We start from the raw sequence: 13,295 nt of genomic DNA, 5'->3' as shown, positions 1-13,295 counted from the left end.
GAAGAGACCTTTCTTATTTATAATGTCCCACTCTCTGAAGAACCATTATCCCATGATTACCTTTCTCTCAAGAAATCCAGTTCATCGTTCCTTATCCTTTCCCGTTCCTGTGTCTGATAGTCCACGATGAACTTTGGATATTGATTAAATATAGGGTATTGCCCTTTTGTTAGTGCAACAAAAGCATCCAGCATGCTATTTGGATGAATATCAGCGGGCGTGGTTTCCATGAGATGATAAACTTCTCTAATTACAACATTTATGTCCAGGTTATTCCGATGGTGAAAAAAATACTGTAAGAAAACTTGAAGTTCAAATCAAGGCTTACCAGCAAAGCCCACAATTAATACCCAGAAGAAGCAGTAAAAACGAGGACTATGAGATGCAGAGACACACATGCTAGGGAAGGGAAACAGAGCAGTCGACCTAGAGGAAGTTACGAGAAAACACTACGGTGAGGCCTGGGCTATGGGGCCAGAGTCCTAGGGGCACAGAGAAGGGAAGAAGATGCTTGGTGTTACAGAGCTCAGTTGCTATTTTTTTTTAACAGTTTATGCAAGCCCAGAATTTGCTACAAAGCCCAGACTAGCCTCAAATTTGTGATCCTCCTGCCTCAGCTTTCCTCGTGCTGAGGTCACAGGTCACATACCTGTAATGCTAGCACTGGGGAGGCAAAGGCAGAAGGCCTGCCTGAACTTCACGCTGGCCTATGCAACAGAGGGGGTTTGAAGCCTCCTTCTGGGCTACAAGGTCATGACAAGACACTGTCTCAAAAACACAAAACCAGCCAAGCACAAAGGAACTCTCAAGTACTAGTCTACATACATTTCCAGACAATCACAGACCAAAGGGGCCACTGATGAGACCATTCAAAGAACAAGCAACCAAGTCAGTGCTCTTTAAAACAAACAAACAAACAAACAAACAAACAAACAAACAAAAAGCAGTTATAACAACCCGACTGCCAAGAATCTACACAAGGTCAGGGATGTGGTCCAACTTTTTATCTATTGTTTTTCTACCACCAAGCATCAATACCCCAATACAAGCAGGTTCTCAGCCGAGGACTGTGCCCTTCAATATAACCACCTGAGATTAGAGAACTTCGTGTATGGGGTTTGTTGTTGACTGACAGTGAGCGACGTGCTCGAGCCCACGGCCTCACGTGAGCTGGGGAAGCGTGCCACCACTGACTACACATGCAGCATCCAGAACCTTCTCTTACGGACGCCTGTTTACCTCAAAATCGTCCTTAAGAGTACAGTTGAGCAAAGGTGCTCTAGAGCAGGTGCTGTAGGCCACCACGGTCATCAGGAGGAAGGAAGGGTGATTGGAGAAGATGTTATCAAACAGCCGGAGCCACTCCTCTCTCGTCAGCACCTCTGAGAACAACGTTTCCAGGAGAGGCCAGGCATACACCTAAGGCAGACAAGAAATGACATATACCACTCCAGTGTTCTAGTAAGAGTAAAAGCAGTATTGTCAACTTAAGTTATGCAGCGATAATATTATTAAAAGCATTATATTTATTTAGACAACACTTCTGCTTCCCCACTGGCCTCATGCACACAAAGTAAGTGCTCTACCACTGAGCTACAGCCTCAGTTCCTATTTGGCTTCTCTCTGTAGACTTTCAGGAGGGCAATAAAGAATGGCAAGCTGTTAAAAACACAGAATTCAGGAGACAGCAGGTGTTGGCGAGGATGTGGAGAAAGAGGAACACTCCTCCACTGCTGGTGGGGTTGCAAATTGGTACAACCACTCTGGAAACCAGTCTGGCGGTTCCTCCGAAAACTGGGCACCTCACTTCCAGAAGATCCTGCTATACCACTCCTGGGCATATACCCAGAAGACTCCCCACCATGTAATAAGGATACATGTTCTACTATGTTCATAGCAGCCCTATTTATAATTGCCAGATGCTGGAAAGAACCCAGGTATCCCTCAACAGAAGAGTGGATGCAAAAAATGTAGTATATCTACACAATGGAGTACTATTCAGCCATTAGAAACAATGAATTCATGAAATTCTTAGGCAAATGGATGGAGCTGGAGAACATCATACTAAGTGAGGTAACCCAGACTCAAAAGGTAAATCATGGTATGCACTCACTAATAAGTGGATATTAACCTAGAAAACTGGAATACCCAAAACATAATCTATACATCAAATGAGGTACAAGAAGAAAGGAAGAGTGGCCCCTTGTTCTGGAAAGACTCAGTGAAGCAGTATTCAGCAAAACCAGAACGGGGAAGTGGAAAGGGGTGGGTGGGAGGACAGGGGGAGAGAAGGGGGCTTATGGGACTTTCTGGGAGTGGGGGGGCTAGGAAAGGGGAAATCATTTGAAATGTAAATAAAAAATATATCGAATAAAAAAAAAAAAAAGAAGAAGAACGGAGGAGTGGCCCCTTGTTCTGGAAAGACTCAGTGTAGCAGTATAGGGCAAAACCAGAACAGGGAAGTGGGAAGGGGTGGGAGGGAGAACAGGGGGAGGGAAGGGGGCTTATGGGACTTTCTGGGAGTGGGGGGACAGAAAAGGGGAAATCATTTGAAATGTAAATAAAAAATATATCGAATTAAAAAATTAGAAAAAAAAAGAAAAAAAAACACAGAATATGAGGCGCAGGGCAGCCCAGCATCCCAGCTGTTTGCCATCAAGTAGATGACCTGTGTGTAAGCCCTGCACACAGGCCCATGATGTACATGCACACCCCCACACACATGCACACGCTCACTCATGCACACTCACACATCCCCACATGCACACAATAAATTAAAAATTATATTATTCATTGGGGGAATAGTATTTTATCCATTCCAGAATCAATCTCAGCTTTCAAAATAAATGTTACTCTAAAGCCCCTTCTATTTCTTACCTGGGAAGTTATATCACGATCTATGAAGTGCTGTAGCAGCTCCTTGTCATGAAATGCCAAAACATTTTCTATCATACTAAGAATATTGATGGGAGGATTAGGAAAGTACTCAAACCAATGTTGACACCAATTGACTACAGAGGAAAAAAAAATCAGAAAATCTGTCTTTAAATACTTTTATGATTATAAAGGGAATTTCTGCAATCACACTATGTGTCTGTTTATATGTATATATTCATGTTTCCAGGCTAGTCTTAAATGTCTGATCCACCTATATCAGCCTACCTAATGTTGGGATTCTACACTGGGGCTTTTCATTGTGAGTACTGTGGGTCGGACATAAGGGCTAGGCACTGCCTGACCCCTAAGCTACATCCCAGCCTATTTACTCATTCATTTGCTTATTTAGTTGTATTTTTAAGGCAGGTGCAGAACCTGTGGTCCACCTGCCTCAGCCTCTGGACTAGCGGGGATCACAGGACTATGCCATCAGATCATGTTAATTCTTTTTGGTTTGTTTGCTTGTTCTCCTTCTCAATATGTTTGTGAATAAAGAAGAGATAATGTAACTTTTTAACTACTAGAACATGAGGTTCCAAAACTCACATTGATAGTGGCTCTTCTCACTTCATTATACCTTTTCTTGACATGGCCTCACAGGCCATGCAGGCCCAGCAGTTTGTCTTGATGATTTTAAGTCCGGTCAAGTTGACCATAAGGATAAACCACAACACATAGCCTTTGCTAAGAAAATTCCTTTGTTAATCAAAGACAGCACACAGGGGTCACCAGGAATCGGAAGGTCCAACATGTTGGATTAGGAATGATTTGGAAGTGTGTGTGTGTGTGTGTGTACACATATGTACACGTACATGCTTTTATTGACACATATCCAACCACTGCCCTGCTTAGGAATAAAGAAAATTTGCCAGTGAGGTGCTCCATTGCACAGCCGGAGCCCTAGATGGAATGAAAGAAAAAGCGCCCGATGCATCGGTGCTGATGCATGCCTCCTGCTGCCTGCCTGCCTGCAGTGTGACAGTTGCCTCACGCTGTGCTGCTGCCTCACGCTCTGCTGCCCGTGTCAAATGCTTTTCCTTAGTTACTAAAGCAACCGAAGGAATTTATCACAGTAACAGGAAAAGCTAGATTCCTCAATGCTACGACCTCCTATCTCAAATTAGCAATAGAAGTTTAATTAACAGAGTATTACATAGTTTACGAGAGCTATTACTTCATTTATTACTGGATAGTTAGACTTGAGCTGATAATTAAGCCAGAGGTAAAAGCTGGCAAAGATTTTAACTTCTTTAAACTGCTGTTGTTAGAGTGAGTCACTTTACACACAGTGGGTGACCGGAAGCACACTGTCCTAACCTAGCCTCAGAACTTGGGGGTCTCTGTGCCTCGGTCTCATCTGTAGACAGAGGAGAGTCATGGCTATTGCACAGTGACAAAGGAAAAAGGAGGCAACAAAAGTGGACTGAGGGCGATGTGTCATACAAACTGTTTGGTTCTGTGAACCTTGGGGTGTGTGGGCAGCAGCCAGCACCTGGGCACTGCACCTGGGCACTGCACGGCAGGCACTGCTTGCCCAGTGCTCGGCCCTGCAGCAGCTCCATGAAAAGCCACCAGCCACCAAGATCAAATTCTTTCTGACAGAACCCAGCCCAGAACAATATTGTCTAAGATATTCAACTCTCCTCATTTTTTGGTAATGGTTTCCCAATAAATGACTTCCCTGTCCACTTTGTGCTCTAAATGTGACTCTTTCATACTACTTGACCTATGAGTTTAAAAAAAAAAAAAGTGTAGCAAAGGTGCAGCCATCAAGTACTCACTTATGAGAGTAGCAACAACTTCAAAACAGATGAGCTGATTGTTCTGGAATAACTTTACAAATGGAAATGCCAAGAGTGGAAGATACGGCATGTCACTGAAGATTGCAGACCAGTGAGCTAATGCAGAGAGGGTTCTGGGAGCAAAAAATGGAAACAAAAACCAGAAAGCAACAGCATTATTAAAGTACGTCTGAGAAGGTGACTTGGTGGGGACTCTCTGCTGTCTTGCACACCGCCTGTCTCGCATACTGCCCGGCTCTTTAGAAGAGCTGGGTATGGTGGTGCATTTGATCCCAATAATGGAGGGGCAGAGACAAACAGATCTCTGGGAGTTCAAGGCCAGCCTGGCCTACACAATGAGGTCTAGGCCAGCTAGGACTACATAGTGAGACCCTGCCCACCCCCCCACAACTCCAGTCTCTCCTCCCCTCACCACCAACAAAAGAATTCAACCCTACAAATAGTGGTATTACATAAACATTGTTCAGTGCCTGGAAGTTTTCAATTAATACTTGAAACATTTGTATCAGGATGTGTAGCATACGTGCCCTCCTGATGTCTTCTCGGTTCCCATGAGAGCTTGGTGTTGAGGTATCTCGTTTATTGAAATGTGATTCCTAGCACTGGGTCAGAAAATTCTTTCTGCTGTATAAACAATGCGGCACTGAGCACATTACATGAATACCTATCTTCATGTGGGAACACAGACTTAGTGGACACAGAGCTGTAACTTTGATAGCCACAAGTGTCCATTTATATTGCCACTGACATTGTGAAGGGATCTCTGTTTTCTTAAAAGACTCTTAAAAAGGTGTTATCAGGGGCTGGAGAGATGGCTCAGTGGTTAAGAGCACTGACTAACTGCTCTTCTAGAGGTCCTGAGTTTAATTCCCAGTAACCACAGGGTGGCTCACAGCCACCTGTAATGGGATCTGATGTTCTTCTGGTGTTTCTGAAGACAGTGACAGTGCACTCATATAAATAAATAAGTCTAAAAAAAAATCCAAAAACAAAAAAAATTCTTTAAATCAAAACGTGTTATCAACTTGACTGTCTGGGACAACTAAAACCCAAGTGGCTGCCAGACCCACTTTTAATCAGAATCTTTTGAGCTAGGATGACTGGGCCCTATACGAAGGACACTGGACAAGGAAGCTTGCTCTCTTGGCCTGCCTGCCCTCACTCTTGCTGGCAAGTCCACCCCTTCACTGGCAGTAAAGCCTACTTTCTCAAGATTCTGGAGGATTCTGAAGAGCAGCTGAGACGCCAGCCTCATGGACTGAACAACACTGGAGCCGCAGACTTCCCATTGGCAGACAGCTATTATTGGACTAGACAGGGCACAAGCCTATAAGCTACTCTATGAAATCCCCTTTCGCAGTGTGTGTGTGTGTGTGTGTGTGTGTGTACACCTACCTACACACACATATATATTCATATTCATTCTATCAGCTCTAGAGAACCTCTAGAGAACCCTGACTCATACACATTTCTGCCAAACTTTTAATCGAATTGGGGGCTGGAGAGATGATGTGGCCATTAAGAGTGAGGGCTGCTCCTACAGAGGCCCCAGGATAGGGTCATTCCTCAGAGTCGGCAGATCTTCCCAACAGTTCCCCAATGTGTCTGTTCCACACAATTGTCACACATGGATTATCGTTGTTTGTAAAGTTAAGGAAACTGTGAACTACTCTACCTGTCTGCTAACAGTCTAAATATAAACATTCTAAATCGAATCATCCCTCCATGTGCACTTTTAAAAGAGAGGCAGGGTCAGCAAGATGGCTCAGCAGATAAAAGGGCTTGCCACCAAGACTGACAATCTGAGTTTGATTCCCGGAACCGTCATGGAGAAGAGAACCAAATGCAAATTGCCCTCTGCCCCCAAGTGTGCCATGGCAGGCACACACACAAAATCAAGCATCCTGACGCGTGGTAAAGAGGGCCGACAGGAGACTTTTAAAGTAACACAAAAAGATAACCAGCATGGATCCTGTTCTGGCTGTGTGTGTGTGGTAGGGTCACATACCTGCAATCTCTCTCTAGTCGGGAGCCACAGCAGGAAGACTCCCCAGTTCTAGACCAGCCTGGGCTATATGAGGAGATTCGGGGTGAGGAGCTCAAATCACAGTAACTAGTGTGCCTTTATCTGCGTTACTGACCTATATGGAGCCAGTAGGTGAGCCAGCTGCCTCTGGTGCAAGTCGGCGTAGGGCAGAAAGTAGCAGTTTCCCAACAACTTCTAAACTGCCTCAACTATTTTACGAAGAATTACGTTTGCTTATAGATTTATTTTATGTGACGTGCAGATATGGAGGCAGAAGGCATGTGCTTATAGGTTTGCATGTGTGTGTGTGTGTGTGTGTTGTGTGTCTCGCACTTATGGAGTCGGAGCCTCTGGAACTGGAATTAGAAGAGGCTGTGAGCTGTCTGATTCAGGTGCTAGAAACCACGCCATGCACTGTTGCCCATGACCAACAGAAAGACCCCACCTCCACCACTTACACCGCGGTCTGTTAAAGCGAGTCTTCAATATACCACTGTGTTCCTTAATAGTTAAGTACCCATCTTTAATATAAAGAGAAAGCAGGGGAGGGCGTGGCAGTGCTGGCAAGTCGGCTTAGCAGGTAAGTGTGCTTGCCATATAAGCCTGGTGACCTGAGTTCAATTCGGGGACTCACATAGCAGAAGGAAAGAAGCAACTCTCACAACCCTTATCTCCACATGTATGCCTCTCTCTCTCTCTCTCTCTCTCTCTCTCTCTCTCTCTCACACACACACACACACACACACACACCATAAATACATACACACATAGATGTAATTTAAATTTTTTTTAAATTAAAAAACTAGTATTTTCTTATATAATAACATAATTATAATACTTAAAAAATAAACATTGTTTCTTCAGTACAACCCATAGCCACACAAGTCTCAACTTTCTGCAATAGCAGAATTAAGCTAAAAACAATTCTCTTTCGTTAAACTATAATTTTGAATTAAATTTATAAAACAAATAAGAGTAAATAAGACTTTAATTTAATGTGTTCTGAGTACTTTGCCTGCCTGGTGTCCCCGAGGGCCAGCAGAGAACATCGGAGTTCTTGAACTGGAGTTACACAAGGTTGCAAGCTGCAATCTGGGTCCTCTAAGGAGCAGACCGTGCTCTTAACCATCCAGCTATCTCCCTAGCGCCTAATTTTGAATTTTTAAATTAAAACATAGCAAAACAAAGCAGGTGTGATGGCTTCTCCTTCTAAGCTCAGCGCTTGGAGGCCGGAGGCAGGAGCATGGACAGTTTGAGGCCAGCCTGGGCTACTGGGCCTGGGCTAAGTCCCAGGCTACAGTGAGCTAGAGTGAGACTCCAACTCAAAGAAAAGAAGGTAAAAAACAGAAATTGAAAATCAAAAGAAAACATGGAGATTATAATTTGAAGCATTCATACAGAATTATAGTTAAAACAGTAACTGTAACTGTAAATGGTATATACAGAATTACTTTAAACAATGAACTACTACATCTTATAAAAACTGTTTCTTTTGCTGCCTTAGCAGAATTTAGGAAACTGTCTTCAGGAAGTGCCTGTCCACACAGGAGAGCATTTCTCTGACCATTTGGATCATCAGACAAATGTCAGCATCTCGGCTGCTTTTATTTATTGACAAAATCAATTCCTGGCTTTCTACAATGGGATCAACAGAAGGAATATGTAGTCTGTTCTTCCTCTGAACGCAGGCAAGTTAGCATTGCAGAGAAATGTGTGAAAATATTCATTTCTGAAGTAATATATTCCCAGGGCTTTCTGCCAAAGTACTCGCTGTGTTTAACTCTGCAAACTCAAATCCAAGAATCAAAGGCAAGGAAGGAGGGTGTTGCAAAAATATCTGAACGATAGTGTTGTTTTATGAAGACTTACTATGCACAGCAGGCAAGCATATTAAATGTAGTAACATAAGTCTTCACACCAGCTGATATTTCATCGAATTCAAAAGGGCAATAAGTTAAAACGTAAGGTACATCAGATTTTTAAGAGTATGTATAGGCAAAGCTAATTAACTCAGCCAGCACCTTTTAATGGCAGGAGACTGGAAACAATCCAACCGCTCACTAGCAGGGACAGGGCAATGAATCATGTGACAGGCACAGGCAGCTAGAGTCAGATACAGAATGTTTCTGCACGCTTTAAAATACTCTCACCTTAAAGCAGGGTCTAGAAATATGTGAGATGTATAAACAGTTGCATAAGGAAAAGCACAAATACACATGCAGTTATGTAATGTTTATCCACAGTATTACTAATGGAGAAACAAGGTAGAGGGAACAGAAGTCAGACCGGCTTGAAGAAACCTTATTTTGTATGAGAGTATAAAACAAAATAAAGTTTAAATTAAACAAAAAATTCAGGGGTTAGACAGTTCAGCCTCCAACGAAGAGGAAACATTACTGAGCCAAAGCACTGGAAATGAACAGGGCAAATTAAGCTAACTGTGCAGTCGTTACCACAGAAATGGTTACGTCATTTAAAAAATAATAATTTGATTGTACAAGCATACAATAATTTGAACTATTTTCAATAACCATAACATGAACCAGGTTTCATACAAGTCTGCAGAACCTGAGGCAGGTGGATTGTCATGAGTTAAGGCAAGTTTGGCTTACATCTCAAGTACGGGGCCAGCTAGAGTTTTATAATAAGAACCCACCTCAAACAGAAAACAACAAAAATAGCAACCAACCACTCAATGTGAGATCTAGCAGTCCCATTATCAAACATATAATACAGAGTTTATATACACACAGCACTGAGACAGAAGTCAGGGTCTGTGTGGGAAAAGCAGGTTATAGATAGATGTATCTCAGCAGGAGAGCACTTATCTACCACGCCAAAGGCTCTCGGTTTGATCCCAGCAACACACACAGACATGTACATCAATGCTATTATGAATCAAGATCTTTCTGACCTGAAAAGATTCAAATATAAAATCAAAGCGGGTGCAAAAAAAAATGTAATCTTAAATTTGATAGAAAATATCACTATAAAATCTTTCCTGTCCACTGGAAAGGCCTATGTTTAAATCTGAGCTTATAATATATAAATGTATTACTTTGGACATTCTAAGATAATTAATTTACTATTTTAAAAACTGTTGACATTTTTAAGAGGTACTGAGCATTTAACCTGTCCTTCCTTTATAGACTGTACACTAGAGGGCCCTGGAAATTGATAGGAACCTTGTCTTTCTTTGTCTGGACAGACGTTTTTCATGGTGGGGCGGGAGTGGTACGTGTGTGTGTGTGTGTGTGTGTGTGTATGTGAGGAGCCCACGTGCCAGTGTGTAGAGCTCAGAGGCAATCTCAGCGGTTGCTCCTCAGCTACCCTTCCCCATGTGCGTGGGCCAGGGCTTCTTCTGGGTCTGGAGCTTCGCCAATGAACCTAGACTAAGGAGTCACTGAGCTTGCGCGGGTCTGCTTGTCTGAGTCTATCTCAGCACCACCGGGATTGCAAAAATGCACACTGGCCCCAGAGTTGTATCTGGGTTCTAGGGATTGACTTCAGGTCCTCGGGCCTGCAAGGCAAGTGCTTTATGAACTCAGCCATTTCCCCACCCCCCAGGAAAATTTTTGTTTAGAAATTTCCCACATAATAAGAAACGGCTGAACTAGATTGTCAGCGTTTGCTTATCTCTGAGAAGCAAAGGCTCTGGATGATAATCATCAGTGAACAGTAACACTGTCGAAAGAGAGACAACCAGTGATTAAAACCCTCCTAACAAAGGCGCAAAAACCACCCATAATGCTACCTGGAGAACCATCAAAGTGGAAGAAATTCATATCCTGACTCTCATCAGGAGCCCTGCATGAACGGTCAGTTTAGAGGACATTATGGAGAAAGGGAAACAGATAGTAAGGGAATAAACAAGCAAAATCCAGACCTTGACAGAGTCTGTAAATTCAGACTCTGGTTCTCCAGCAAATATACTGCTAGGGAAACAAAGAGACTCTGTAGATGAAGAGTCCCCAGTGGCCAGGTGTGGTGGCCACATGCCCAGAGCCCCAGCTCTCATGAGGCAGAGGCAACAGGGCTACAGTTCCAGAGTAGCCTGGGCTACGCAGGTTCTACCTCTAAAACACCAAAACAAACAGTAAAAATATAAAAATATGGTCTACAGAGCAAGTTCCAGGACAGCCAGGGCACAGAGAAACCAAAACCAAAAATCAAAAATCAAAAACCCCAAACAACCTGGTTGAGGTTGCAACTTGATTGAATCCAGATGTGAATGAGTGTACCCTAAGCTTCCCGGACTCCCCCAGTAATGGGATGCTGAGCGGCTATGTGAGGAGACCAGACTGAGCTCTTGCTTGATGGGGCGGGCACAGCAGGCAGTACGCGGACTCGCTTCCTAACCCAGAGGCTTGTGTGTGCATATTAGCGCGGTATGTGTATGAGTGTCTCAGGAAGCAGCGGAGGCTGGTGTGGAGAGGCAGAGCTATGAACAAGACGGTCCCGAGGCAGCAGCTGCTCATGGAGTGACGGGGGCAAGGCCATTCTCCACCTCAACTGACTTTCACGTATGCTTGCGGTTCTTTATCATAAAAACTTAACTCTGAAAGACGGCCGTGGATTCTAGAGATGGGGTGCGATCCCAGATCTCACAAATGTGACCACATCACATTACCAACCTCCGTATACCTTATTTTCTCTACCTGTAATGTGAATTAAGTATATATTTACTTAATAATGAAAGATATTTCATTATTAGTAATGTGACATGTCACCTACAAACTCCACACTTGAGAATTGCGTGTTTTAAGAAAGTTTTCAGTTTCCTGCTGAGTCATCTTCAGAGGCATGTTCAGCTCCATGTAGCACTCAGGCTGCAGCCGGACACACTTGCAGGTTCGTGACCAGCATGCACCAAGTGTCTTCTATGAACTAGAAACTGGTGTGCACATTATAAGTGACACTGTCTTCAACCACCCCAATAATCTCGTGATGTTGGGAGTTAGTAGCTTCAACCCCATTTCCTGACCAAAAAAACCCAAAACCCAAAACCCAAACCAAGAATGGGGGAGGAAAGACACCACCTTCCTCATTCCTGTACTGACTGAACAGAGCCCCAACTGGGTCTTCTGTCCTAAAGGCCAAGCTTTCTGCTGAGCTGAAAGGCATTACGATGTTCTGGAACATCAGCACAAACTACCACACATACACGATGTGTTGAAATAAGCAGACAAAGACAGTCAATGCTGAGCGAACAGGGCCTTATGAGATGGGGACTCGGAGACCCTGCAGCCCTGGCCCCGCCCACGCATCGCCCCTGTGCGCTGAGCATACCTTTGCAAAACTCTCAGTAGTTTCCTACTTTTGATGGGGTATTTCTTCTGAAGGCCGAGATAAGCCGCATGAGTCCCTTTGTCCACCAAACTACTAAATGCAGTATGATTTTCAGGCAGTTGTAGTAAAGAACGCCAAATAAACATTCTGAAATAAAAATTTAATTGTAAACAAAAGAATTTTTTTTTTTGAGCAAAACTGACTTAGATTGAAAGAACTTGGAGCTTACCTGTATTTTGTTGGATATTCCCCATAGCCTTTTAGTAAGATTTGCAAGCGCTTTTTATTTAATCCTTCTGACAATTCATTCTATAAAAAGATTATATCAGTAAGTGACAGTTATGCAACTGCAAACATGGTGATCTAGTCCACGGTAGCTTCCAGACTTTAGACCACAGCACATAAGACCGGCAGGTGGCACACGCTTGCAGTTTAGCACTCAGAGAGTGAGCGTTTGGAGCCAGCCTGGGCTGCAGGGGAGAGCCTCGTCACACAACGAAGCAGAAGTGAGCACAGCACTGTAAGAACTATTCATGTGCCCGGACTCTGAGGCAGACACGCGTCCTCTCTCCTGCCCTCAGTACAGCCAAACACAGGGTATGAAGTCCACTCCATATCACCGCCGACAGAGCTCCAGCATGGACACCCAGCACGGCGCGATGGGACCTCACTCTCCCTAGCTGTGACTGGCTTTATACATTCTTTCACACACAGACGTTTGATCATTTATAGAAAACCATTATTAAAGCAAATGTGAGACATACCAAGTGTTGCTGAGGATATGGAATAACTAGACCCCTCTCTCCTGCTGTTAGGAACAGAATTATGCAGAAGCTCAGGAAACCTGAGAGTATTCAGTAACCCAACCTATGGAACCGAGAGGCTAAGGTGTGTCAGAACACACACTCAGTACGCATGTGCAATCCAGAGTTCAGTCCCCAGAACTCACTCTCTTCCCAGCACAAAGCGCATTGTCACCAGGGCAAAGGCGAGTCTAGAGTGGTAGCCTCCCACTCTCCGATGTGGCCGTTGGGAGCATGGGTATATTAAGCTGTGAAAATTAACTGTGTACTTCACTTGTGTATTTTACTGTCAATAAAAAAGTTCCCTGAAGATACTGTTAAACATTTCTATGAATATTTACATTTTTTCTATTTCAAAATAATATATATGCTTCCGCAGAAAGAAATTAAAAAATAATAGAAAACCATTTTCGAAAAGAACATGGGGCAATGGGAGGC

At 43.6% G+C, this 13,295-nt stretch overlaps 1 protein-coding gene across 2 annotated transcripts in view; it reads right to left on the bottom strand.

The window, feature by feature from the left end:
• Positions 1-13,295, bottom strand: part of Tbc1d31 (TBC1 domain family member 31) — a 58,933-nt gene that overhangs the window by 16,965 nt on the left and 28,673 nt on the right. For both annotated transcript variants that reach the window (XM_052160547.1, XM_052160548.1), the window contains exons 9-14: positions 12,284-12,363; positions 12,055-12,201; positions 4,719-4,852; positions 2,878-3,011; positions 1,240-1,419; positions 61-293 (exon numbers count right to left, since the gene is read on the bottom strand). In XM_052160547.1, the coding sequence (XP_052016507.1) occupies positions 61-293; positions 1,240-1,419; positions 2,878-3,011; positions 4,719-4,852; positions 12,055-12,201; positions 12,284-12,363 (908 nt within the window). The remainder of the gene's footprint in view (positions 1-60; positions 294-1,239; positions 1,420-2,877; positions 3,012-4,718; positions 4,853-12,054; positions 12,202-12,283; positions 12,364-13,295) is intronic.

This window comes from Apodemus sylvaticus, chromosome 17 (genome assembly GCF_947179515.1).
Source record: "Apodemus sylvaticus chromosome 17, mApoSyl1.1, whole genome shotgun sequence".
In the NCBI taxonomy this organism is placed as follows: domain Eukaryota; kingdom Metazoa; phylum Chordata; class Mammalia; order Rodentia; family Muridae; genus Apodemus; species Apodemus sylvaticus.
This window is presented reverse-complemented; position numbering and strand designations above follow the sequence as displayed.